The 23,639-nt window shown below is 53.3% G+C and overlaps 2 protein-coding genes across 2 annotated transcripts in view; one reads left to right on the forward strand and one right to left on the reverse strand.

The window, feature by feature from the left end:
• The window catches only part of HIP1R (huntingtin interacting protein 1 related), a 29,080-nt gene extending 25,395 nt beyond the window's left edge, over positions 1-3,685 (forward strand). The window contains exon 32 of the mRNA XM_044243456.1: positions 1-3,685. Within this exon, the coding sequence (XP_044099391.1) occupies positions 1-48 (48 nt within the window). The 3' untranslated portion in view covers positions 49-3,685.
• VPS37B (VPS37B subunit of ESCRT-I) overlaps positions 2,946-23,639 on the reverse strand; it is a 26,654-nt gene continuing 5,960 nt past the window's right edge. Inside the window, exons 2-4 of the mRNA XM_044243471.1 lie at positions 7,094-7,265; positions 5,633-5,715; positions 2,946-4,824 (exon numbers count right to left, since the gene is read on the reverse strand). Coding sequence (XP_044099406.1) covers positions 4,327-4,824; positions 5,633-5,715; positions 7,094-7,265 — 753 coding nt within the window. The 3' untranslated portion in view covers positions 2,946-4,326. The remainder of the gene's footprint in view (positions 4,825-5,632; positions 5,716-7,093; positions 7,266-23,639) is intronic.

Genomic DNA, 23,639 nt, shown 5'->3' on the forward strand with positions numbered 1-23,639 from the left:
CTCGACAAAAAGGACGGCGTCTACCCGACTCAGCTCGTAAACTACTAGGCTCCCGAAGGATCCCAGTGGGGAGGCTAGCGGGCAGGCCTGGGCCTTGTGTGGCCACCCCGAAATGGCTCAAGAGCCTCCAAGGGGTGCAGCCCCCTGCCCCATGGCCAAGTTCAGTGTCCCTGAGGCCCCCAGCCCTGGCTGAACCCAAAGGATCAGAGATCTCGGCAGTTCTCCAGGACATGAGTCTTTCTGCAGTGGGCACTCGTGGGACCAGCCAGAACCGAGCAGGCCTGAGTTATGGGCCTTCAGGAAATATATGGAACATTTGTAATTTCTGGAGTTAGAGCTTTCCTTCATGAGTTTGGATCACCCTGGGGAGCAGGGCCCCTGGAGAGGGTGTCTGGGCAGGACCTCTCCTGCCTTTTGAACTCAAGGTCTGAGGTTACTAATGAATAACAAGTCCCTGTTGGCTGCCGGGGACCTGGGCAAGATGTCACCTATCTATAGCCTTCCTGGGGCACGGAGTCCTTGCAGATGGGCCCAGGGTGGTCTTGGACAAAGCAGCCCTGGTTCGGGGTGCCTCCCTGCGAGGCATCGGGGACAGAGCACAGAGTATGGCCCGGGTGCCTCCCTGCGAGGCATCGGGGACAGAGCACAGAGTATGGCCCTTATCGGGGGTGGCAGGCTGGGCAGTGGGGCCTGGCACAGGTGCTGTGCTGCTGTCACTCCCGGAATCTCTTCTCCCATCTGTGGTGACCGTTCTATTCCTGGTTTTCACGCCCCTTCTTCTGCCCTAGAGGCCTTGTTTTGCGGGTTGCCCATCGCCCACCCCCTCCTCACCTCTCCCCTCCTCTCAGTCTAGCCCGCCCTCCTGAAGGCCTCCCCGGCTCAGACAGCAAAAGTCTGGGAACTAGGACACCTGCGGGCCATTCTCTAAGCCAGAGGCACCTTGCACCCCCAGGAAGCCTCCCCACGCCCCACCCCCCACTCCCAGCCGTCTAGTGGCAGTCCCACTTGGAGGATTTGTAAGAACGTGTGTTCTTTGCGTCCCCACCCTGACTCCAGGGAAGTGCTGAGAGAAAAGGACCAGCACCGTGGGCCCCAGAAGCTTCCCTGTCCCCCCTGCCTCCCGGCGGTCCAATCCCAGCCATGTTCTGGAGGGGGGCACGAGGTCCAGCTTTTCTGCTTTGCCTTTAGTATTTCCTTGTTGGAAGAGGCCGATGGGCAATAAAACACACGTGGACCGTTGCCACCGCCCTCCAGTGAGGGGCCGCGCCTGGGCTGTGCATTTCTCCGGAGCCAGAACGTGTGACACGGGTTGGGAGACCACTTAGCTTCTGCAGGGGACAGAGTGCTTGGAACCACGGAAGAGCTGCTTCTGGTTCTGCCAAGAAGTGCCCTGGCCTGCGTCCTGGGAGGTTTGGGACTTGAGGTGCTGGACGGATGCCGGTGTGGTGAGTCATTGGCTCGGGGCTTCCCGCCCCGGCCTCCCTACTCCACCAGCCTGCTCTGAAACCATGCGGTTTTGTGAAGGGGAGGAGTGACCACGGGGTCCCAGCAGTTAAGAATGTCCCCCGGCTGGGGCAGTGGCGGTGACCCCGACTCCTCACTGGTCAGGCTTGACCGGCGCAACCACATCCAGCCTTCCCTCCGAGAACCTACCCGGCCTCCGGGCTCCCAAGAGCACAGCTGGCTGTGCGGCCGCGCTTTCCCTGGGGACACCGACGGCTCCCGGCCTCGGTGCACTGCCCGCAGAGCGAGCGCCCCCTTGCCCCGCAGGCCCCAGCACTTGTGGAAGCGCCACCGTGCAGGCCAGAGAGACAAGAGCCCCACTCCCTGGGCCTGGCTTTCCCATGGCGTGAAGTGGGGCCCTGCCTCGCTCCAGGCTGGTTGGGAGGTCGGGGTGGGGCTGTCGAAGTGCTCTGCAACTCCCTGAACAGACGATGGGGCCAGAGCCTGGTTCTCATTTGTAAGGGAAAAGTGCTTCACAACGTCAACGCAAGAGGCTCGGCTCCGCCACATACACACCGTGCAGACAGCCCCGCGTGGCCTACACTCGCTCGATCCGGAGAACTGCTAGCCTGACTCGAAGCAAACCTGCCCCTGGAAGCCATGGGGCCAGACCTCAGCATGCCCCGGCCCCCCCCCAACTTCCTCCCAAGCACAGGGGCCCGGAGTGGGGAGGCCAGGATCAGACAAAGCTGGACTGGTGAGAAGCCACGGAGCGCGCCTAGCGAGTGCCCCCCACAGAAGGCTACAAATCGAGCTCGAAGCTTCCTAAGCAGCCACCAGGGAAAGAACAACCGTCAGATACAAATTCTCAAAAGAGCAAACTGATTCCACAGGCAGAGCCGCCTTTTTCCTCCCAGGACCACCCCAGCAGTGTCCCTCGCACGTCCTCCTGGAGCACGAAGGGGCAGAGGCTGGCAGCCCCCCTGGAGGCGGCGGCGGCAGGGAAGCTGAGCCTGGCGCTCCTGTTCCGGGGGACGCAGTGAGGAAAGTCCCTCCCAGGGGGGCGGGGGGGCACTGAGGGGCTGGTGGGGTGTAGCCCTGGAGGCAGGGCCCCTCTCCCAGCCTCAAGAGGGAAGCAGCACCTACCTCCATCTGGGACCATTGCAGGGGGCTCTGGGCTCCAGAACAAAAGGTCCCCCGTTCAATTCTGTCATTTGAAACAAGCAGTCAAGGGCCTGAGTCTCCCTGAGCAGTGCCGTCTGTGCTGGTGATCCGCAGGACAGGGCCTGAGAGACTGAGCCCAGAGGCCCAGGGCAGAGTGGGGACCCTGTGGACCCACTCTCCCCCCTTTCTGCCCTTTACTCCGGGCAGGGGGGATCGGGCAGCAGCACAAAACGCTCTACGAGCTCTAGGACCCCCAGTCCAGGCAGACACTTCGACACAAGTCCACCTCCCTCTCAGAACTGATCACGGAGCGTCTAGAACCAAATACAGGACAGGACCATTGTTCATTCTGTTTATTACGAAGGGTCCTCCAGCTTTACAGCCCCGGCCCTGGCAGCGCCGTCCCCCACATCCACACGGAGCTCACTTGGCAGGGCAGTAAGCCGGCCCCTGGGGCATTTCAGTGACAGTACAGGGGTGTCCCTGCCCAGGGGAACTGAAGACAAAGCATGGTGGCCTCACCCCCGGCCTGCTGGGACAGACCCTGTGGAGCTCTGCCGCCGTTCCACTACCTGGGCCGGTGAGACCCCAAAGGGCCAGGAAGAGCGCGGGGTGTGGCAGAGCGTGAGTCTGTTGGCACCATCCGATGATCTGGGTGCAGTGGAGAGCTGCTGGGGTCCCTCTGTCCCCCTCCTGCCCGGAGGCCCCCGCTGAGGAAGAGACTGGCCACGAGGATCCTGGTCCACGGTGGGACAGGCTGCTTCTGCCACAGCACCCCGACCAAGCCTCTCTGGGAACAAAGTCACTCGTGGGAGCTGCCCCTCCGCCCGCCCAGCTGGGGGCCTGCAGGGGAGCCGGGGCCGGCCCCTCACTGGCACCAGGGGGAAACTAAGGCACAGCACAGGCACCCACAGGTGACCATACACTGCTTGTAAAAAAAGGAAAGGGCATTCACTTCTGTACTTCACTCTGCTCAAAACAATATGTGCATTTTTATAAAGTTTCCCTGAATGGTCTTGTGTCCAAAAAGTTTTCTTTGCCAATATAAAACAGGAAAATTACAGACATAGTAAAAATACTGGGGGAGTATTTCTTTGTAGAAATAGTCAGGGGTGGCCGCGGCGGGGGAGAGCGGGAGCAGGGCTCATCGCTGTGCAAGGCCCAGCTCAGACCCTTCTCCTCCGGCCCGCCTGCCACTCGCCCTGGCTGTGGGCCCAGCGCCGACGCCGCACGAGGCTTCAAAGCATCCGGGTTTGGGGGAGGGGGGACTGGCCACCCCTGCCCCCCCGATTCAGTAAGCACCTTCCAGGCGGCCCACCTGGCCCACCCTGACCAGGGACTGTGGCGCGTGGTGGGCGAGCCCGCGTGGCCCAGTCTTTTCGCAAACGAAGCAGAAACGATGGAACATGCTCATTAAATGAACCCACAAGGGGAGGACCCGGTTCCAGGTGAGGAGGGAGGGCGCTCTTCCCCAGACAAAGTCCATCAACGTTACAAGACTTAGAAATCATACCGAAAACAAACCCACGCGACTGCGGGGGAGGCCCTGCACACACCACCCCCGGTACCAAACCGGGTCCTATGGCTACTTACCGCTGACCTACTAGTTCTAGAATAAAAGGGGTGCGCTGGCCCAGGGCACCGGCACCCTAGTCCTCACAGCCTGTGCGTGCAGAGGCCCGGCCGGCAGGTGCGGCCTCCCAGGCAGGACGGGGAGGCTCACTGGAGGATGAAGCCGGGCTGGTGTGGCGGCAGCCGCGGCGGGGGTCTCTGGGGGAGAGCGGGCGGGTACGGAGACACGAACTGCGCGGAGAATCCTTGCTGGGGGGGCAGGCCCACGCGGGGGGGCAGGGGCGGGCACTGGGACCCCGGGTACGGGAGCACCTGTCCTGAGCCCATGGCGGCGGTAAATGGCGTGGCCAAGCGTCCTGCAGGCACCGGAGGCGGAGGCGGGGGGATGCGCCGAGGTAGCATGGAGGGAGGCCCGCTGGCCTCTGAGGTAGGGTAGGGCAGGGGGGCGGCGGGCACTGGCTCGGGCACCCTGGGTAGCAGCGGGGCCGGCGCAGAGGCCTGCGGAAGTCTCTGCCCCTTCAGCACCAGCTCCTGGAGCTTCTCGATTTTCACTCTTCGCGTATGGGCCAGTTTCCGCTGGCTCTGATAGACATCGATGAAGGAGTCCAGAGGAAGCTCTCCGTCCAGAAACTTCTCCGCCATGTTCTGAAAGCGGCAGGAGAAGGGATTACAGGGGCAGGTCAGCCCCCAGGGAAGGAGACTCCCTTCACTGCTGCAGCAGAGGCGGCTCCCAGCTCCTTCCACCCGGCCTCCCACGTATCCCACCCGCCGCGTGCTCCCCGCCACAGACTCCCTGACCTCAGAGGCGGTCCCCAGCCCCCTGCAGAGAGAAGGGGAAAGAGGCGGCTGGTCCAGGCCGCCCGCCGCGCCCCACGAGCGGCACACGGCGGCAGGCCCAAGGGGGAGCCAGCCTTAGAGGAAGCGGGCTCAGCCCCGAGCTGCTGGGCTTCGAGGCACAGAAGAAACCACCCTACCCGCTTCCCACGGTCTCACAGAGCCAGCCAGAGCTGGTTCCTTCCTCCCGCCAGCTGCACCCTCACAGACACGGCCCCTACGGGCTCAGGGGACCAAAGGCAGGCTCGTGCCCACCAGGGCCCCCACCCAAGCCCAGCGGCGAACTCGATCACGTGGCCGAACCTGGCAACGTGCCGCCCACCTCAGCTTACTAGGATTGTGCAACGTTTGACCCTGACTCAGGCCGTATCCCTTAGTGAGGCTCTAACCTTGAGTGCTCCACGGCCGCACCCGCGGATCGGAGCCCACAGTCCTTGGCTACCGGCCCGGCCAGTGCGGACTCACAGGACAGTGAGCACCCGCCGCTGGCGCACCAGACCCACTACTGTCCCCTTGCTGCGGAGCAACAGGCCGCCCATAAGCTCCCAAAGTGGCCCAGACCCTGGCAACTGTGCTCTGCCCGCACCCACCCCCACCCCGCCCACGCTGGCGGCTTTACCTCGGTGTCTTCCTCAATCTTGGCCCCTTCGGCCTGCAGAAGCGCCAGCAGCGTCTCCAGGGAAGCGCTGCTAGACTGCTGGTCTGGAAGAAGCAAGAGGCATGGTGAGAGGAGGGGGTGGCCAGGCCGCAGCCCCTCAAGCAGCTCCAGAACGCCCCCAGACTCGGTGCCACCCTCCTCTCAAAGAGGGGCGCGCTTTAACTGGGAAGGTAGCAGCTGGCTTTCTAGGAAGCAAGGCCTTAAAATCCAGGGGGAAGGAGCACACAGGACAAAACAGGACAGACTCGGGGCTGCCCCACGCATCCCATACCCCATGTCACTGTCACTGGCCCTACAGAGGCTTGTCACCCCACACGAGAGGGGACAGGAACCGCCCCACACAGATCTCAGCTGTATTCATTTCTGAGTGGTAACTTATATCGAGCAGGAGGAATTTAAGCCCAGGACCTCAGTTTTCTTGACAGTATAAACCCCAAGCACCACCACCCAGGTCAGGATACAGAACACGCACAAAGGCTCCCCAGGCCCGCTCGCAAAGACTGCCCCCGAGGCAGCCCCGATGCCCGGTCCTGCCTGGCTGGGAGGCTCACGGGAACACATCGCAGGACGAGCTCTGTGCTGGCTCCTTCCCCCCCACACCATAGACCTGAGATCCCCTCGTCTCCTTCAATGTCCACTCTGTGGAGACCAGAACTCACAGACCCAGCCTTCAGCACACGGACATGTAGGCGCTTTCCACACTCAGCTTTACCAACAAAGCTACCAGGAGCACCCTTGGGCCCGTCCGTCTCTGCCGGCGGCACACCCGGGGCTGACTGGCTGGATCAGAGTGAGCACAAGGTTCCTTCAGGTAGGTTCTGCCAAATAACTTTTCCCAAGGTGCTTTTTACCAATCTACATCACAACGTACGTCCTCCGAGCCAGGAAAGACCCCTCTGTCGGGCCTGCCTCTGAGCTTGCACTGGGGTGGCACAGACATTGAGGGCGACCCGGTACTAGGCCTCCCGTCCGCCTCACTGAAGGGCAGGCTTTTACCCCTTCCTTCCCTGCAGCGTCCTGGAAAGCCATGCAGAGCACGCACAACCCCATATTCTGTTCCTACAGCTCTGTAATGACCGTAAATCTAAGTGTGACGTTAAGATGAAATGTCCCCACGAGGAGTACATCTGAACACTAACCCTGAGAGCCTGGCCCACAGGAGAGACATCTGGTAAATAGCATGATTCAGAACATGACTTCTCTGGGCTGTTTGGACAAGGTGAAATTTTGTCTGAAAAGTGGCTAAGTCTCTTCTCTAAACAGGCAGAATGATTCTGTAAGTCAGCTTTCTCTGTGGCATGAGCCAGGGTCTCGACCTGAAACTTTCCCATAGGAACGCTGCCCTCCCAGCAGCCCAACAGCTTGCAAACGTGCCCTTCCCTCCACTCTTTATTCTTGCAAGGATCACCCTGGAAAAGGTACCTAATTTGGTCTTCTTTATCTGATAGGCTTCAAAGAGAACCTGGAGTTCCTGGTATTTTTGGGTCAAACGTGCTTTCAGGGCATCAAGCTGGGGCTGGTACAGGAGGTTTCCTTCTGCCAGGCTCCGGTTGCTGGCGAGCGTCATTTCTTTGTTGAGCTGAACATTCTGCGTCTGCAAGGAACACGGCACGATGAGAACCAACGAGTGTCAGCTCACTGACCCGACCCCCGGGGCTCCTGACACCCCCCCACCCCACACACAGCTGCCACATCTGCCTCCCTTGGCCTCGTCCCCGGCCAAGACCCTGAGACTACATGCGGGCCACTCCCTGCCCAGACTCCAGCCCCTCTGGGTTTCCAGTGTGGACCCAGCTCCCTGTTCTCAAGTGCAAAGCCACTTCCGTTCCGACAACTTGCAGACGGGCGGCCGTGTGACTTGCACAGGCTCTCTGCTTCGCTAGCGGCGCGGGGGCTGGGATGCCTTCCTCCTCCCTGCACTTGCAGAACTCAACAGCTGTGCACATTCGGGGCTAGATCGGTTCCAAACCCGTTTCTGCGGCTCCACAGGAAGTTAAGGAATCACGTTTAACAGCGGAGAACCAGCTGGCATGATGTCAATCCAGGCTCAGTCATCAGGCTTAGAGATCAAACACGAAAGCCTGACACCCCCAGGAATGAATTCCGCTTACAGTGACCCTGCTTGCTCTCCCACGCCCACCTCTGGCTCCTCCTCGACTCGGAGGACAGCGGGAGTCCTCCCGGCTCCAGATCCAAGGCTGGGGCTGATCTGCCTGTCCGGCGTGACTTGGGAGGAAGCCATGGCGCCCCAGACCACAAGGGTGTGGGGAAGTGGACGGGTCTGAGACAAGGTGAAGCATTCCTGATAAAACTCAGCAAAGCTATGCTTAAAGAAAACCCCAAACACATGGGCCGCCACCCGTGCTGGCTGGTGACCAGCCTCTGCCACCACCGCCTGCCCTGGGCAGCCACACCATGCGGATCTGAGGTCTCCACGGGGTACCGTCCTGCCCCGCTGTGCTCGTAGCTTCCCAGCAGCCCGAAGCCGTTACCTCCCTCGTTTCCCCCTTGATATCTGCTGCCACCGCACCCAGGCTATTTTCGCCGACTTCCTTCCTCCTGAGAGTCTGGGTGCAGATTTCCCACTGTGCGGCCTCCTGCTCCCGCCAAGCCCACCCAGGGGGCCAGCCCTGCTCCCGAAGCGGTCTGCACCCGCGCACCCATTGCATGCGCACCCTGGCCCCCGGTCCCCACAGCAGACACGGGGTACCTTCCACACCCAGGAGCTGGGCCAGGGCCCTAAAAATTCGGCTTGCCTTAAAATGGGATTTAAATTCCCACAGAAACTTGAGCCTCTAGCTCAACGCTACAACGTGAGTGCAGCAGAGACACCCTCCTCTCCTGCTGCTTCTAGCCGGCAGGGAGAGTCTGGGGCCCTCGAGTAGTGCAGAGTTCTGGGAGCTGCTGCACGAGAGGCTTTCCTTCTATTGTTAAGCCAGCTGAAAGAACAAACAAACATAAACCTTTGTCTAGTCCTCTCAAGACCATAGTTCAGCAACTGCTTTTAAAACTAAACATGCAGGGGCGCCTGGGTGGCTCAGTGGGTTAAAGCCTCTGCCTTCAGCTCAGGTCATGATCTCAGGGTCCTGGGATCAAGCCCCGTATCGGGCTCTCTGCTAAGCAGGGAGCCTGCATCCCCCCCCTCTCTGTCAAATAAATAAAATCTTTAAAAAAATAAAAATACAACTAAACACATAACTACCAAGCGACCCAGAAACTGTACTCCTGGGCATTTACCCCTGGGGAAATGAAAACTTATGTTTATACAAAACCTTGTGCGCAAATGTTCAACACAGCTTAATTTGTGACAGCCCAAACCCCGAAGCCACGCAGCCATCGTCTGCCAGGGGCCGGCCGGCCAAACCAAGCGTGCCCCATCCACGCCGCAGAACACCGCTCAGTCCTAAAGAAGGAAGCCTGACACACGTGGCAACCTGCAGGACACTCCAGGGAACCAGGCTGAGGGCAGAAAGCCAGCCCGGGGGTCACATGCTCGAGGAGCCGGTGTCCACCACACTCCTGAAGGGGCAGTGGCAGAAATGGAGACAGCTGAGTGGTCGGGCAAGGACCTCAGGAAGAAGGCTCACGGCACGGGATCCGCCCTCCTGGATCCGGACAGGGTCAATGCCACGGCTGTGAGGCTGTGACACACGGGATCACTTTAGTTTCTTACAATCGCTTGTGAATCTACAACTACGTCAAAATTTAAATTATAAATCAAGAAACTGCTGAGTTTCTCCACAGCCCACCCCCCCAACCCCCACGCCGGCACGCCAGACTCATCTGACAGCTGAGAAGAGACAAGTTTTCAGGGCCACAGTCAGGCCCCAGCTGCCGGCATCCAGCATTCGGACTTGGTCTTCAGCCTCCGTTCAATAAGCTCTGGCTGGGCAACGGCCACTTGCCAAGCCGGAGGAGGCGCAGAGCGCGGAGAGGAAGACGCTGCTCCTCCAGGCCCACGGACTCAGTCGTCACAACCGGAACGGACCTCAGCGGACCTCAGCCCGGTTAAACGGAACGGACTTTAGCATGCCCTCACTGCTGGGGTGCGGGGGACCTGGTCCCCACCTGCCCACCAGCCCTTCCCTCCATCGCCTCCGGAGCTCAGGTCTGCCCGTCCCACAAGCTCCTTCTCATGGGGCCCCGCGCCCATGTTGTCGCTGCCACTGGCGACAATCAGCAAACAGGAAATTTGTGTCCCTGCTCACAGTCTCCCCTCACCGAATGCTAACACAGGCAGGGGCTCGGTGTGCCAAGCACCTCCCAGGAGTCACACCGTAGGGCTCTGCTGACTGAGATCCTTCCCTACCCCCGAAGCCGGTCACTGGACGCCAGGTCCAGCAAATAAGATGGATCAAATACTGTGGAAGGGGGGACAAAGCTGTGTAGGACAAGCACCCAATGCCCCAAACCCTTGATGCAGACAGGCCCCCCGATCAAGTCCTTGAGACCGAGGCTGGGGGGCGGTTCTCACACTGGATCTGAGGTGAATTCTGGAAGCAGGGTTTCCATCTTCAGCAGAGGCATGGCTGTGAGCAAAGATCTCTGCAGGGACCATGGAAAGGCGCTGGCATCCCGAAGCACCTGCCTCCAGCACGCAGTTAAAGGACTGCTCTTGCGCAGTGCTCCCCCGTGGTGGCCAGTCTGAGAACCACCGGAGGGGAAGGGGTGCTGGCTGGCTCAGACCAACCCCCAGTCAGCCGAATCCTCCAGAAGGCCCAGGCCTGGGTCCGGCTACGCACGCTGCTCTGGTCTCCGTGTATAACACAGCTACAAAGAAATCTTGTTCTCGCAGGGTCTCGAACAGGTCAAAAGCACATCTCCCGTGTTAGCAAGTCCTAGAAGAGAGCAGCCCAAAGCTGCGCGGCTAGGATCGGAGGGCACTCTGCTTGCACAGGACGCATAAAGGCTGGTGTAAGCCACGAGCCAGCAAGGGCCAAATCAAAGGACAAGTGACACCCGTCACAGGCCGTCATTTGTTTATAGCCTTTGGGTGTTCAGATATTTTTACGTCAGTAAATACCGGTAAGTTCTGAGTGGCCACCCAGAGCACACCCATGGCTCTCTCCAAGGGACAAGGCCAGGATAGCTTAGAAGCCTCTGCTAAAGCCAGCCCAGCCCCGAGAGCCTCAGAACACGCCCAGGACGCTGCATTCACGCAGAAACAGACTCTTTCCTCCACAACACTCCTTTCTGCTGCTCAGATTAGAAATGGGGAGGAAACAGCCAGTCTTGTTCCATCATTTGCAAAGCAAAGGCGACCTGGCTGGAACGGCCTGGGCCCTTTCCGTGGGGACGGCGCAAGCACACTCAGCAAGGCCCAGCGACAGCTACCGTGGGCGACGCCCAGCCCAGCCCCGCACTTCCCATAAGACCGAGCCCAGCCTGGGCGTCTGACTGGATCCGGGCCATGACCCGGAGAACACCTGCAGGGTCACCACGGTGCAGGAGGCCGGTCACAGGGCCACCAGACCCCAGGGACAGAAAACCGTGCTGCCGACCTCTCCATGGTTCTCATGAGCCTTTTTCTCAACCACAGAGAAACCCTTTCAGGAAGCAGCCCCGCTGTGGTAAAGACACGGTTTTAATCAAGGACTCCACTTCAGTTTCTTTTTCTGCTCCTAATCCCAGAAAAACCGGATGCAGGATTGTAGCCTGCGGAGCAGCACCCCAGTTCTCTCCTCCTTTCTGCCTCTCTCTCCCCCAGCGAGCGGTCTGCACCAATGTTCACGCCAAGTTAACAACAGCAACCTCTCAACGATTTTCTTTTTTAAACTTTCCTATTTTTCCTTGTACATGGTACCTAATTCACTATAAGCATGCATGAGTTTACAGGAAGAAAGTTTTTTTTTTTAAAACAACCTGTTAGTACTAGAACCAGAAGAGAAGAGGCTCTAGAAAAATAAGCTATTTCAAATTAAAAAAAAAAAAAATGTGACACAGGTGAAGGGGATTAAGAGATACAAACTTGAGTTCCACATTTGTGTTGGAGGCGGAGAGTACAGCAGAGGGAACACAGTGATAATGTAACAACGCGGGAAGGGGACAGATGGGGACCACGCTTATCCTGGTGGCTGAACCATCTGCACACGCGTCCGAGCACTACGTGGTCCACCTGAAACTGACGACGTTACAGGGCAGTGGTGCTTCAGCAATAGACAAAGATAAGGACCATCAACCACACACACACACACACACACACGCGCGTGTACACACACACACACATTTCAGAAAAAGAAAACAGGGCACCTGGTGGCTCAGTCATTAGGCAGCTCCTTTGGCTCAGGTCGTGATCCCAGGGTCCTGGGATTGAGTCCTGCATCGGGCTCCCTGCTCGGGGGTCGGTGGAAAGCCTGCCTCTCCCTCTCCCACTCCCCCTGCTTGTGTTCCCTTTCTCGCTGTGTCTCTCTCTGTCAAATACATAAATAAAATCTTTAAGAAAAAAGAAAGAAAGAAAAAGAAAACGAGGTAATTTAGACATGCTCGTCCAGGCAGAAACTTGAAGACCCCTTTGTCTCTGGCGATGCTCACGTTAATGCAGGAAGGTCTCCCAGCCCGCACATGCTACCTCACACGCATGCCGTTCTGTCCGAATCTGGGCTGGGGAAGTGTAGTCAGAAATAAAGTTGGTGTGGAAGAGACCATATCAACTACCCTCTGGGTGACACGCGCATCGGTCACCGATGCGAGGCACAGGGACGGAAGCTGCCTGCGCCCTGCCAGCCGGCGCTGGGTCGGAGGTCTGAGCTCTGCGGAGGTTTCCCAAACCAGACGCTTCCACAGTGTACCATGGTTTGGCAGTGAACTGTAGGAGACTCAGGATGACCGCGACTGCTCTGAAGCAAGACTGCCCATCACTGCAGAGAAACTGGCGACACGGAACACACGCGGGGACACCTCAGCCGGCAGCTGGCTTCACGTAGCGCCAGCCTCTGCAGTGGAAATTCAGTCCTCCCCCGCCAGGAAAGCAGGTGGGAACGGGCGGGCGAGGGCACCGCAGGACTGTAGTTTTAAAACGCTCGCAAGTTTCAGGACCTCAGGTACGGCTTGTAACAGCCACAAGACGCTCCAGCACAGTGGTGCGCGGGGTGCGCGGGCTCATGCGTTCATTCATCAGAAAATACCAAGGAAGTACCTGCTGCGGGTTCTGGGGAGCCAGTAACCCAGAATGGTCTGTCCTGACCCCGAGTACAGGCGGGCCCTGAGCATCATGCTGCCCACCTCCAGGGGGCGCCAGACTCACGCACTGCCGTCCTGAACACTGCATTTGCTCTTCAAATAAATGGCTCAAAAGAGAAAAGAACAACAACAAAAGTCCAAATAGATACAAACTCAAAGACTTAAGTTACTGGTGATGTGAAAACTTCATGTTTCAACAGCGTTTGCTAACATTTATTGGGCATCTACTGCATGCCTGGCATTGTGCCAACTTCTCTTCATGCATTTAAGCCCCTCAGCAAAGGGGAGGCCGATCTGCCCCCATTTTACCCAGGAAAGAAATACAGTCTCAGGGAGGTTTGAGAGAGCGGCAGAGTCTGGCGTGCCGGTGAGTAAGCAGAGTCACGAGGTGCAGTGTTGGACACTCCCCCAAGGATGTTTTCTGCAGATTATGGACTGCATGACCCATAGCATCTACCAGCCATGCACAGAGTAGATCTACTCTCATTTCCCTATTTTCAAGTTCTAGGGTTCACTCATCTGAATTTCTATCTTTTACTTACCTTTTTATTGAGGATATTTTCAAACACGAAGGGAAAGTAGAGAGAGGACTATTAACGAATCTGTGTGCCTCGTCCCGGGTTTGACGGTTACTGACATGTGCCCGCCCTGCTTCACTGAGGTACTCCCCACCTTTTTTTTTTTAATAAAGATTTTATTTATTTATTTGACAGAGATCACAAGTAGGCAGAGAGGCAGGCAGAGAGAGAGGAGTAAGCAGGCTTCCTGCTGAGCAGAGAGCCCAATGCGGGGCTCGATCCCAGGACCCTGAGATCATGACCTGAGCCAAAGGCAGAGGCTTAACCCACTGAGCCACCCAGGTGCCCCCCCCTTTTTAAAATATTTTATTTACTTATTTGGCAGAGAGAGAGAGCACAAGTAGGGAGGGCAGCAGAGGGAGAGGGAGAAGCGGGCTCTCCGCTGAGCAGGGAGCCCGAGCCCGATGGGGAACTCGATCCTAGGACCCCGGGATCATGACCTGAGCCACAAGGCACCCCACTACTTTTTTCCTCAGTATTTTAAAGCAAATTTCAGGCATCTTATCATTTCACCCTAACTTCAGTGTGTATCTTTAATACGGAAGGATTTCATAACGATAATGCCATAATCACACAAAAGTTAACAATAACTCTCTGATTTCAACTTCTGCATGTGTTGCTTCGAGCCCTCGTGTAAGGAGCTTCTGCCTCGTCTGGCTGACCATCTGAAATCGTTTACACAGGAAAAGCAGGAGGACTGCTTATTTCCACCGCAACCTCCCCCCAGCCTTAAAGCAACTTTTAGAAGCCTGAGTTAATGATGAAGTAACCTCTGATAATGATAATAAGCTTTCTGGGGGAGCACCTTTATTAAGTAATAGGTTTGTATATTTTACAGGTTTCAGTTCATTGCAGTCAGTGATCCTCCTGACGCTCGAACTGCACTGCCAGTGGGAGACACTCCAGCTGGGTCCCCAGGGGCTGGACAGCTGCCCCGCTCTCTAGTAGAACAAGGGGTCTCAGACCTGTGTGTACATTTGCTGCCCCCAATCTGGACCAGCCCCTCTCAAAGAAATGGTGGGAAATTCATTTTCATTTTCGTATTTTCCTCTCCAGATAAAATTAAATTGAAAGCTATCCATAATATAAAGATGAGGGGAAAAACAAAACTTAGCTTTTGTACTTCCTGCCAGTAGAAAACGTTCAGTTGCATTAAGACTACGCACAGGGGCGCCTGGGTGGTCAGCTCAGGTCATGGTCCCGGGGTCCTGGGATCAGGCCCCGCGTCGGGCTCTCTGCTCAGCGGGGACCCAGCTTCCCCCTCTCTCTCCGCCTGCCTCTCTGCCTACTTGTGATCTCTGTCAAATAAATAAATAAAATCTTAAAAAAAAAAAAAAGACTACGCACAGCAAGCTTATGGATCAGATGACCAAAAGGCTGGCATGTGCTCAGCCAGGTTAATCTCTCCTTTTATTGTACTACACTTGATCTAGCTCACCAATTAATCTCAGGGTAAAATCACCAAGATCACATGCAATTTGAGTGTGGGCTTTACTGTTAGAGCTTAGGTTATTAGAAAGCCCAACTTCATCTTCTGTTCATTCAGTGAAGACCTCACCAGTGACAAAGCCCTGGCTCTCCAGTCTTCCAAGTACATTAAGGCTTTTGAGCCCGTAATCCAAGCCCACAGGACCTCAGAGCTGTGCTGCAAATGTAGCTTAATTCAATCCGAAATTAAATGAGAAAACCTAACAGCTGAGAGCTGGACTGTTTAACATGTTAACAAAATTAAAGATCTGAAAACTCAAAAATACAGTGGAAGGACTATAGAACATTATGAAACTTCCCTAAAATACAACCACCTCGTGGGTTGTGTGAAACCATCTCCAAGGCTACAGCCTACTTGGGAGAGAAAATTTACTGGCTGCTTATCTAATGTTCCACCAAAACAACCCGCTCAACACAGCAAGCGTGCTAGATTAATAAAGGTTGCTATTTTTGATTGAAGGTGTCAAAATCCGTAAGATGAAACTTGCTGCCCTCAGAAAGTAGCAGGCAACCAGAGGAGACAGGAATGATCCCTTCCATATGGACCTGGCTCTCCTCTTTAAAATTAGAATGTCACTGCCTTCGAGTGCAACTAACCATAGAAATGCAAAAGGCTACGTCTGAAAATAAATGGACTAGTCCCAGAGAAGAATTAGCTTTCCAGTTCTGGCAGGTTCAACATACCAGGGTGCTTTTGTTTTCCTAGAAGACTTACTTCCTAACGTTCACAGAGGTGCGGGACCTCCCTACTTCCTGGACTTACATGGATAATGATGTCAACAAGAAAGAAATATAATAGGTGTGACCGGTTCTGGTAACTTGTCACCTGTCAGAATATGTTACTTTCTTAGGATCGTGACCTTGTAATTCCTGAGTACTCTGGGGAGAGGGAGGAACAGAAGGCAGGACAGGAACACCCAAACCAATCAACATGTTAACTGCCTTTGCCCTGTCTCCTAAAGACAAGGGGCTTGTCACACTTGGTCCTACCGAATCAATGTCGGCTAGGGAGCCAAGGAAGCCATTGAGAAGCCCTCAGTCCAAATTTTCTTTCCCAAGATTTTATTTATTTATTTGACGGAGAGAGATCACAAGTAGGCAGAGAGAGAGGAAGGGAAGCAGGCTCCCTGCTGAGTGGACAGCCCAATGCGGGACTCCATTCCAAGACCCTGAGATCATGACCTGAGCCGAAGGCAGAGGCTTTAACCCACTGAGCCCCCCAGGCGCCCAGCCCTCAGTCCATATTATCAGAACCAATTAGCTGTTGGTCAGCTGAGCAGTTTGGTTAAAGCCGTAAATCAGTAAACAAAATTTTAAAGATATATATCTGTCCACTTCTTCATTCAAGGCAAAACTCTTTTCCTAGAGAAAGGGTCTTCTAGCTCGAGTTCCAAAAGTTCTTTTTCATCCAGACCACACCCTTTGATGTGGAGGGTTTAAGCAATCCTGGAATTCCATTTCCCCCGCAGCCTGGTCCGTCCTAAGTCACTAACAAGTCTGTCTCTAGGGCCCTGCTCTGTTAACTCTTCAAAGCCCTCAACTGCACCTTCTCTCCTCACCTTTTCATCTATGGCTCATCAGTTACCGCAGTATTTAATGAAATTAAGTTAATTACTGTAAGAAAACCAGAATAGAGGGGCGCCTGGGTGGCTCAGTGGGTTAAAGCCTCTGCCTTCGGCTCAGGTCATGATCTCAGGGTCCTGGGATCGAGCCCCGCATCGGGCTCTCTGCTCAGCACAGAGCCTGCTTCCCCCTCCCTCTCTGCATGCCTCTCTGCCTACTTGTGATCTCTGTCAAATAAATAAAATATTTAAAAAAAAAAAAAGGAAAGAAAAGAAAAGAAAACCAGAATAGAAAGGTCCTCAACTCTCAATAAGTACATAACCGCAGTGTGGGAGCAGAGATGTCCAGACAGCTGATCATGATCATGGTGGGGGGGGGGCATCAATCACTATGTCTGATGGAGGGAAACGCCATAACGGGGACGCTCTGGTTAAGTGAAGAGAGGTCAATTAATAGCTTCTACTGTAATTTTATTTTATTTTTTAAAGATTTTATTTATTTATTTGACAGGCAGAGATCACAAGTAGGCGGAGAGGCAGGCAGAGAGAGAGGAGGAAGCAGGCTCCCCGCTGAGCAGAGAGCCAGATGTGGGGCTCAATCCCAGGACCCTGGGATCATGACCTGAGCCGAAAGCAGAGGCTTTACCTACTGAGCCACCCAGGCGTCCCTACTGTAATTTTAAATCCAAATCACTCCTACCCTTCCCCAAAAGAAAGCCTATGAAAGACAGACCTTCTAAGTTCTGGGTTTTTTTGTGGGTTTTTTGTGTTGTTATTTCTTAAGATTTTATTTGACAGGGAGAGAGAGAGGGAGGGAGAGAGAGCGCACAAGCAGGGGGAGTGACGGAGGGAGAGGGAGAAGCAGGCTCCTTGCTCAGCGGGAGCCTGATGGTAAGGGATCTGCGGGACTCCATCCAAGGACCCTGGGATCATGACCTGAGCCAAAGGCAGGTGCTTAACCAACTGAGCCACCCAGGTGCCCTATAAATTCTGCTTTTCTTGTTAGCAGTTTCAGACCAGGGCAAACCACCAAGGCAATCATTTGTTTAGTAAGAGCTCAAGGGTTTTTTCCCTTTTCTCTATTTCTTTTTAACCACAGTTTACAAGAAATGAATGTATGAGAATTTTCTAGGATAGTCTTTACACAGGTGCAAATAGGAAAATGCCTAACCAGGCAGAGCCTAGATTATGTGTATTAAGAATACATCATTTGATGATTTTTGCTTTTACACTTAAAATACATCATGATATAAACTTTCCAACACCTGAGTCAAGAATTCAGTTTAGTGGATAAAACTTACTCTCACGTGACTAAAATTATTCATCTTCTCTTCAGTATGAGAAAATACTATTCTAATAGTGGGATTTTTTTTTTTTTAAGTCCAGGGGTAGAGAAAGAGATCAAAGAAGAATCAGTTACTATGAAATTATTCTACTTAAATTTCATAACAAAAAAAGACCAGCAATGTTATCTCCTGTAGGGAATTTGATGTTCTAACTAAAAACAAAAACAAAAAACAAAAAAACAGACAAAAAAACAAAACAGCCTACTTAAAACTTAAAATATCAACTTAAAAAAATGATTGGGGTGCCTAGGTGGCTCAGTGGGTTAAAGCCTCTGCCTTCAGCTCAGGTCATGATCCCAGGGTCCTGGGATTGAGGCCCCCCACATCAGGTTCTCTGCTCCACAGGGAGCCTGCTTCCTCCTCTCTCTCTGCCTGCCTCTCTGCCTACTTGTGATCTCTGTCAAATAAATAAATAAAAATCTTGAAAAAAAAAAAAAAGAAAAAATGATTAACAGATTTATGTTCAAAGAGGTTAATCACAATATAAAGTAGGATTACCAAAAAAAAAAGAAAAAAAAGAAAGAAAGAAAGAAAAAGCACCTACTATCCAATAAGGGAATGGTCACATAAATTAGGACATATCCACACGATCAAGTATCAAGCAGCCATTAAACACACGGTCATGGGGACCTGGGTGGCTCAGTCAGTTAAGTGTCTAACTTCGGCTCTGGCCATGATATCAGGGTCCTGGGATTGCATGTGCTCCCGCTCAAATAAAATGCTAAAAACGAAGCAAAACAAAACAACAACAGCAAAAAAACAGTCATATAATATTCTGATAAAAAATAAGAAAATGAGGCCCCTGGCTGTCTCAGTTGGTGGAGCACATAAGTCTTGACCTTAGGGTCATGAGTTCAAGCCCTACAATGGGTACTTAAAAAAATGATGAAAAAGAAAAAAGGACATAAAAATAAGAAAATGCCCAGAGTATAACTTCAGGTTAAAACACACACACACCCCAAACAAAAAACTCTCTATACAGAATAATCCCAGTGGGAGAAAAGTAGGAAACAAAACAAAACCATATAAAATGTCAACAGTATTTCTCTCTGGGTGGTATTACACGTGATTGTTTTTCCTCCTTATAATTTTCTGCATTTTTAAATTTTTCTATAATAAACACAAAACACATTTTTAAAGATTTGGTCACCTGGAATCAGAAACAGGAACGACTACCTACTCAAGACAACCAAAATAAGCTCCCGTCTACCACACGCTCCCCGCGCTCTCCGGTGGAGTGTGTGAAAGCAGGCCCGCCCGGAGTACACAGAGCCGGTGCTGGGAATACCAAGCAACTCCAGCTCCGTGTGTGAAGCGGCAGTACCCGTGAGCACTGGGAGCAGATGGCACATTTATCCCCTACAGAAGCACTTGCCAAGGCGAGCCCCAGGGAAGCAGCCCCACGAAGTTCCGTGAGCAAGTCTGGGAAATGCTGCGTGGTCTGGCCCTCTGGCTTTACCACACACCCAGGCAGTAGGGACCAAACAAAGCAAAGCAAAACCGAAACCTCTGAGCCCTGGTTTTCCAAACTGATTCACCATGGAAGTCCTCTCCATGCAACCACCAGGACGTGCACAGAATTAGGGCCTCGAGGATGGCCAAGGGAAGTGCCGCCCCGAAGCCAACAGCCACGGGTCCCGGGCTGAGCAGCTTGCTCGTGGTTAATCCTCCTGCTGGACATTTAGGAAGGGTAATGGTGCCCAGGGTTTCCTAGCAACCCAAATCCCATCTTGAGCCAATACGCTTAAGAACTGACCTTATATTTTTCATGAGGCTTTTTATAACGTTTGCCTCCTCCTTATCATTTATTTCCGGATGGTGTTACCAGCTCTGTTAGTTTTTCCCTATACCCTTCAAAAATCCGCCACTGACAGAGAAACCATAAGACCAAATGTGTTCCTGTTTGAATGAGGTACAAAACAAGACTCCCAGGCCCTCCGAGGAGGCTGGTGTGAGCCCGAGTCGGTGATCTTGGCTGTCCCGGAGCTCTGTTATCAATCAGCTTGCAGCCTTCCAGCTGATCTCCGTGCTTTCTGGTCTTCTCCCCTCAAATCCACCCCGGCTGGAACCATCCATTTAAGTCGCAACTATGACTCCCGTGGCTCCCTCTGCCAAGAGGATCAAGCCACCTGTGAAACTAGGTGGCTTGATCCTCCCTGGCCTCTTCCCCGCCCCCCCCTGCCCTGACCTTCCAGCACGGCCGGAGTAGTCCTGTTGCGCACCCCTCTCCAGGCTTTTCCTCTGTCTGTTCCAGGTGTCTCCCCACCATGCCTGGAAGGCCTTCTCCCTCATTAACTGTTAACTCTCCCTTTGAGTCACAGCTCACGAGTCATCTCCTCCAGGAAACATTCTCTATGGATCTCCCCCACCCCCGCAAAGGCCCGTTGGGTCCCCTCCCACTAGTGTCCCATCACCACTGTTTCACCCACCCAATGTCTGGGAAGACTGACTTTTGCACACTGCGCAATCCTAAAAGAGGAAAGTGAAGTGCCTTCGTGGTTTCCCATCCCCAAGGTGCTCGGTAAAGGCTGAGTAATGAATGAACCGGCTCGGCCGCAGCTGTGCTCACGCTAATGACAGCTGCGGCCTGACGGCAGGCAGTAATCAGCGCTCCCTCTGTCCCTCTGCCACCCCAGGCACCGGGCAACGGACAGGAATAGAACCTCGAGATGCCACTCTTGGTGGCACCAGCTCTGGTGATAATGAAGCATCAGATTTGAAGGAAACATTAACTAGGACACTGTTTGTACGGCAACAAGCTAGTCAAATATCTGCTTTTCACACCAACTCCTTGGCAGAGTAATGAACAATATTTCTCATAATTCTGTGAGAAATGCTTTTTCTTTCTTTCTTTTTTTTTTTTTAGAAATGCTTTCAAAAGCTTTCTCTTGACATACTGCAACACAGTCTGTGACAACACAGCCCCATCCACCTCCCTGCTTTCATCCTTTCCCCAGGAACCAACTCTATGAACAACTCTCCTGCCTTTTACTCCGAGTTAAGACAGTTTTCCCTAATAATGACGGAATCTGAAAAACCCACACAGCAGAGGGGTAACAAACCAACTCTTGTCTCGGCACGTTCAGAGTCAGTGATCACATACGTGAACAGCGGCTGACACAGGGCGTTTACAGAAAACCCTGCACTGCACATTGGGCGTAATCCCCACAGCAACATTCTGCTACAAATACCGTGAAAAAGCCAAATACGGATCTTCCCTCATTGACAATGGAGTTATATCCTGATAAACCCATCATAAAAAATATCATTAAGTCATCCAAAGGGGCACATGCACCCGAATGTTTATAGCAGCAATGTCCACAACAGCCAAACTATGGAAAGAACGTAGATGTCCATCAACAGATGAATGGATAAAGAAGATGTGGATAGGGGCGCCTGGGTGGCTCAGTGGGTTAAGCCGCTGCCTTCGGCTCAGGTCATGATCTCAGGGTCCTGGGATTGAGTCCCATATCGGGCTCTCTGCTCAGCAGGGAGCCTGCTTCCCTCCCTCTCTCTCTCTCTCTCTCTGCCTGCCTCTCCAACTGCTTGTGGTATCTCTCTGTCAAATAAATAAATAAATAATAAAATCTTTAAAAAAAAAAAAAAAGAAGAAGATGTGGATACTATATAGAGAAGATGTGGATACACACACTGGAATACTTTGCAGCCATCAAAAGAAATGAAATCTTGCCATTTGCAATGATGTGGATGGAACTAGAGGGTATTTTCTTGAGCGAAATAAGTCAATCAGAGAAAGACATTTATCACATGCTCTCCCTGATATGAGGAAGTTGAGAGGCAACGTGGGGGACCTGGGGGGCAAGAAAAGAATAAATGAAACAAGATGGGATTGGGAAGGAGACAAATCTTAAGAGACTCTCAATGTCACAAAACAAACTGAGGGTTGCCAGGTGGCGGAGGGTAAGGAGAGGGTGGTTGGATTATGGACAACAGGAAGGGTATGTGCTATGGTGAGTGCTGTGAAGTGTGTAAACCTGGAGATTTACAGACCTGTACCCCTGGTGCAAATAATACATTATATGTTAATAAAAAATTTTTTAAAAACATATCACAAAGTCAAAATTGTATTTAATACGACTAACCTAGCAAACACACCATACTTACCCTAGACCACCTTAATTGTGCTCAGAACACTGACGTAAGCAAAACCACCTATGACAAAGCCTTTTTAAGATTGTATTTATTAGGGACGCCTGGGTGGCTCAGTTGGTTAAGCAGCTGCCTTCGGCTCAGGTCATGATCCCAGCGTCCTGGGATCGAGTCCCACATCAGGCTCCTTGCTCTGCAGGGAGCCTGCTTCTCTCTCTGCCTGCCTCTCTGCCTGCCTGTGCTCACTCTCTCTCCCTCTCTCTCTGACAAATAAATAAATAAAATCTTAAAAAAAAAAAAAAAAGATTGTATTTATTATTTTTTAAATTTAACTAAGCTCCATGCCCAACATGGGGCTTGACCTCACAACCCTGAGACTAAGAGTCGCAGGCTCTACTGACTGACCCAAAGAGGTGCCCAAACATGAGCCTGTTTTATAAGGAAGTGTTGACGATCCCATTTAACTTCCTGACTACTGCACTGAGAGGGACAAACAGAAGGGCCGTGCAGGTGGCGGTCAGTGTACTGATAGTGGACCCTCGTGATGAGATAGCTGATGGGGGGTGGGGGGCGGCAGCCACTACCCAGCATCACAGGAGAGGATGGGACCACAGATCGTGAGCCAGCAACAAAACAAACTCAAAATTCCAAGTACGGGGGTACCTGGGTGGCTCAGAGGATTGAGCCTCTGCCTTCAGCTCAGGTCATGATCTCAGGGTCCTGGGATTGAGCCCCGCATCGGCCTCTCTGCTGTGGGGAGCCTGCTTCCTCCTCTCTCTCTGCCTGCCTCTCTGCCTACTTGTGATCTCTGTCTGTCAAATAAATAAATAAAATCTTTTTTAAAAATTCCAATACGCGGGCGCCTGGGTGGCTCAGTGGGTTAAGCCGCTGCCTTCGGCTCAGGTCATGATCTCAGGATCCTGGGATCGAGTCCCGCATCGGGCTCTCTGCTCAGCAGGGAGCCTGCTTCCCTCTCTCTCCCTCTGCCCGCCTCTCTGTCTACTTGTGATTTCTCTCTGTCAAATAAATAAATAAAATCTTTAAAAAAAAAAAAATTCCAATACGCTTCCTACCGAATGCGTATCACTTTCACACCCTTGTCAAGTCCAACAGTCGCCAGGCTGAACCAGCGCGAGGCAGGGTTGTGTACAAACAACAGCAGTGACTTAGCTCGAGAGCACATCAGTTCTGCTTGACAGATGAGGCTCAAACAGTTCCGTCTGCTTCCAGGTTCCTCTTTCGACTCGTCTGCTACGGTCGGTACAAACACTGTAACAAGATATCGGCCTGCCCATAAAACACCAGCCTCCTTTCTCCCTGGGCTTCTCCCAGCCCAAAAGTTACTCCTGGTGGACTTCCAAACTTTTAGATTCTTCCCGAAGGAAGTGGACCCCAAACCTATATGTCCACTGACCGCTCCTAAGCTCTAGAGCTGTATTTCCAGCTGTTGCCGGAGGTGCCACGCCCCGGTGCTCGTGCCCCGCACTCTCGGGCCGCAGGGTCTTAGGATGCCCTCACCCCTGATCCCCCCTTACTCATGTCCACCTGCGGCCAGTTAGCTCCACTCACCTGGCAGCACCTACATGCCAAGGACACAAAGACACACAGGATGAAATGGAGCCCCCAGACTAGCCAGGAACACAAGAAAGTCAATGAGACAAAATGTGTGACAAGCACCATGGAAGAGGTATACGAAGGTGCGAAG

This window comes from Neovison vison, chromosome 3, assembly GCF_020171115.1.
Source record: "Neovison vison isolate M4711 chromosome 3, ASM_NN_V1, whole genome shotgun sequence".
In the NCBI taxonomy this organism is placed as follows: Eukaryota; Metazoa; Chordata; class Mammalia; order Carnivora; family Mustelidae; genus Neogale; species Neogale vison.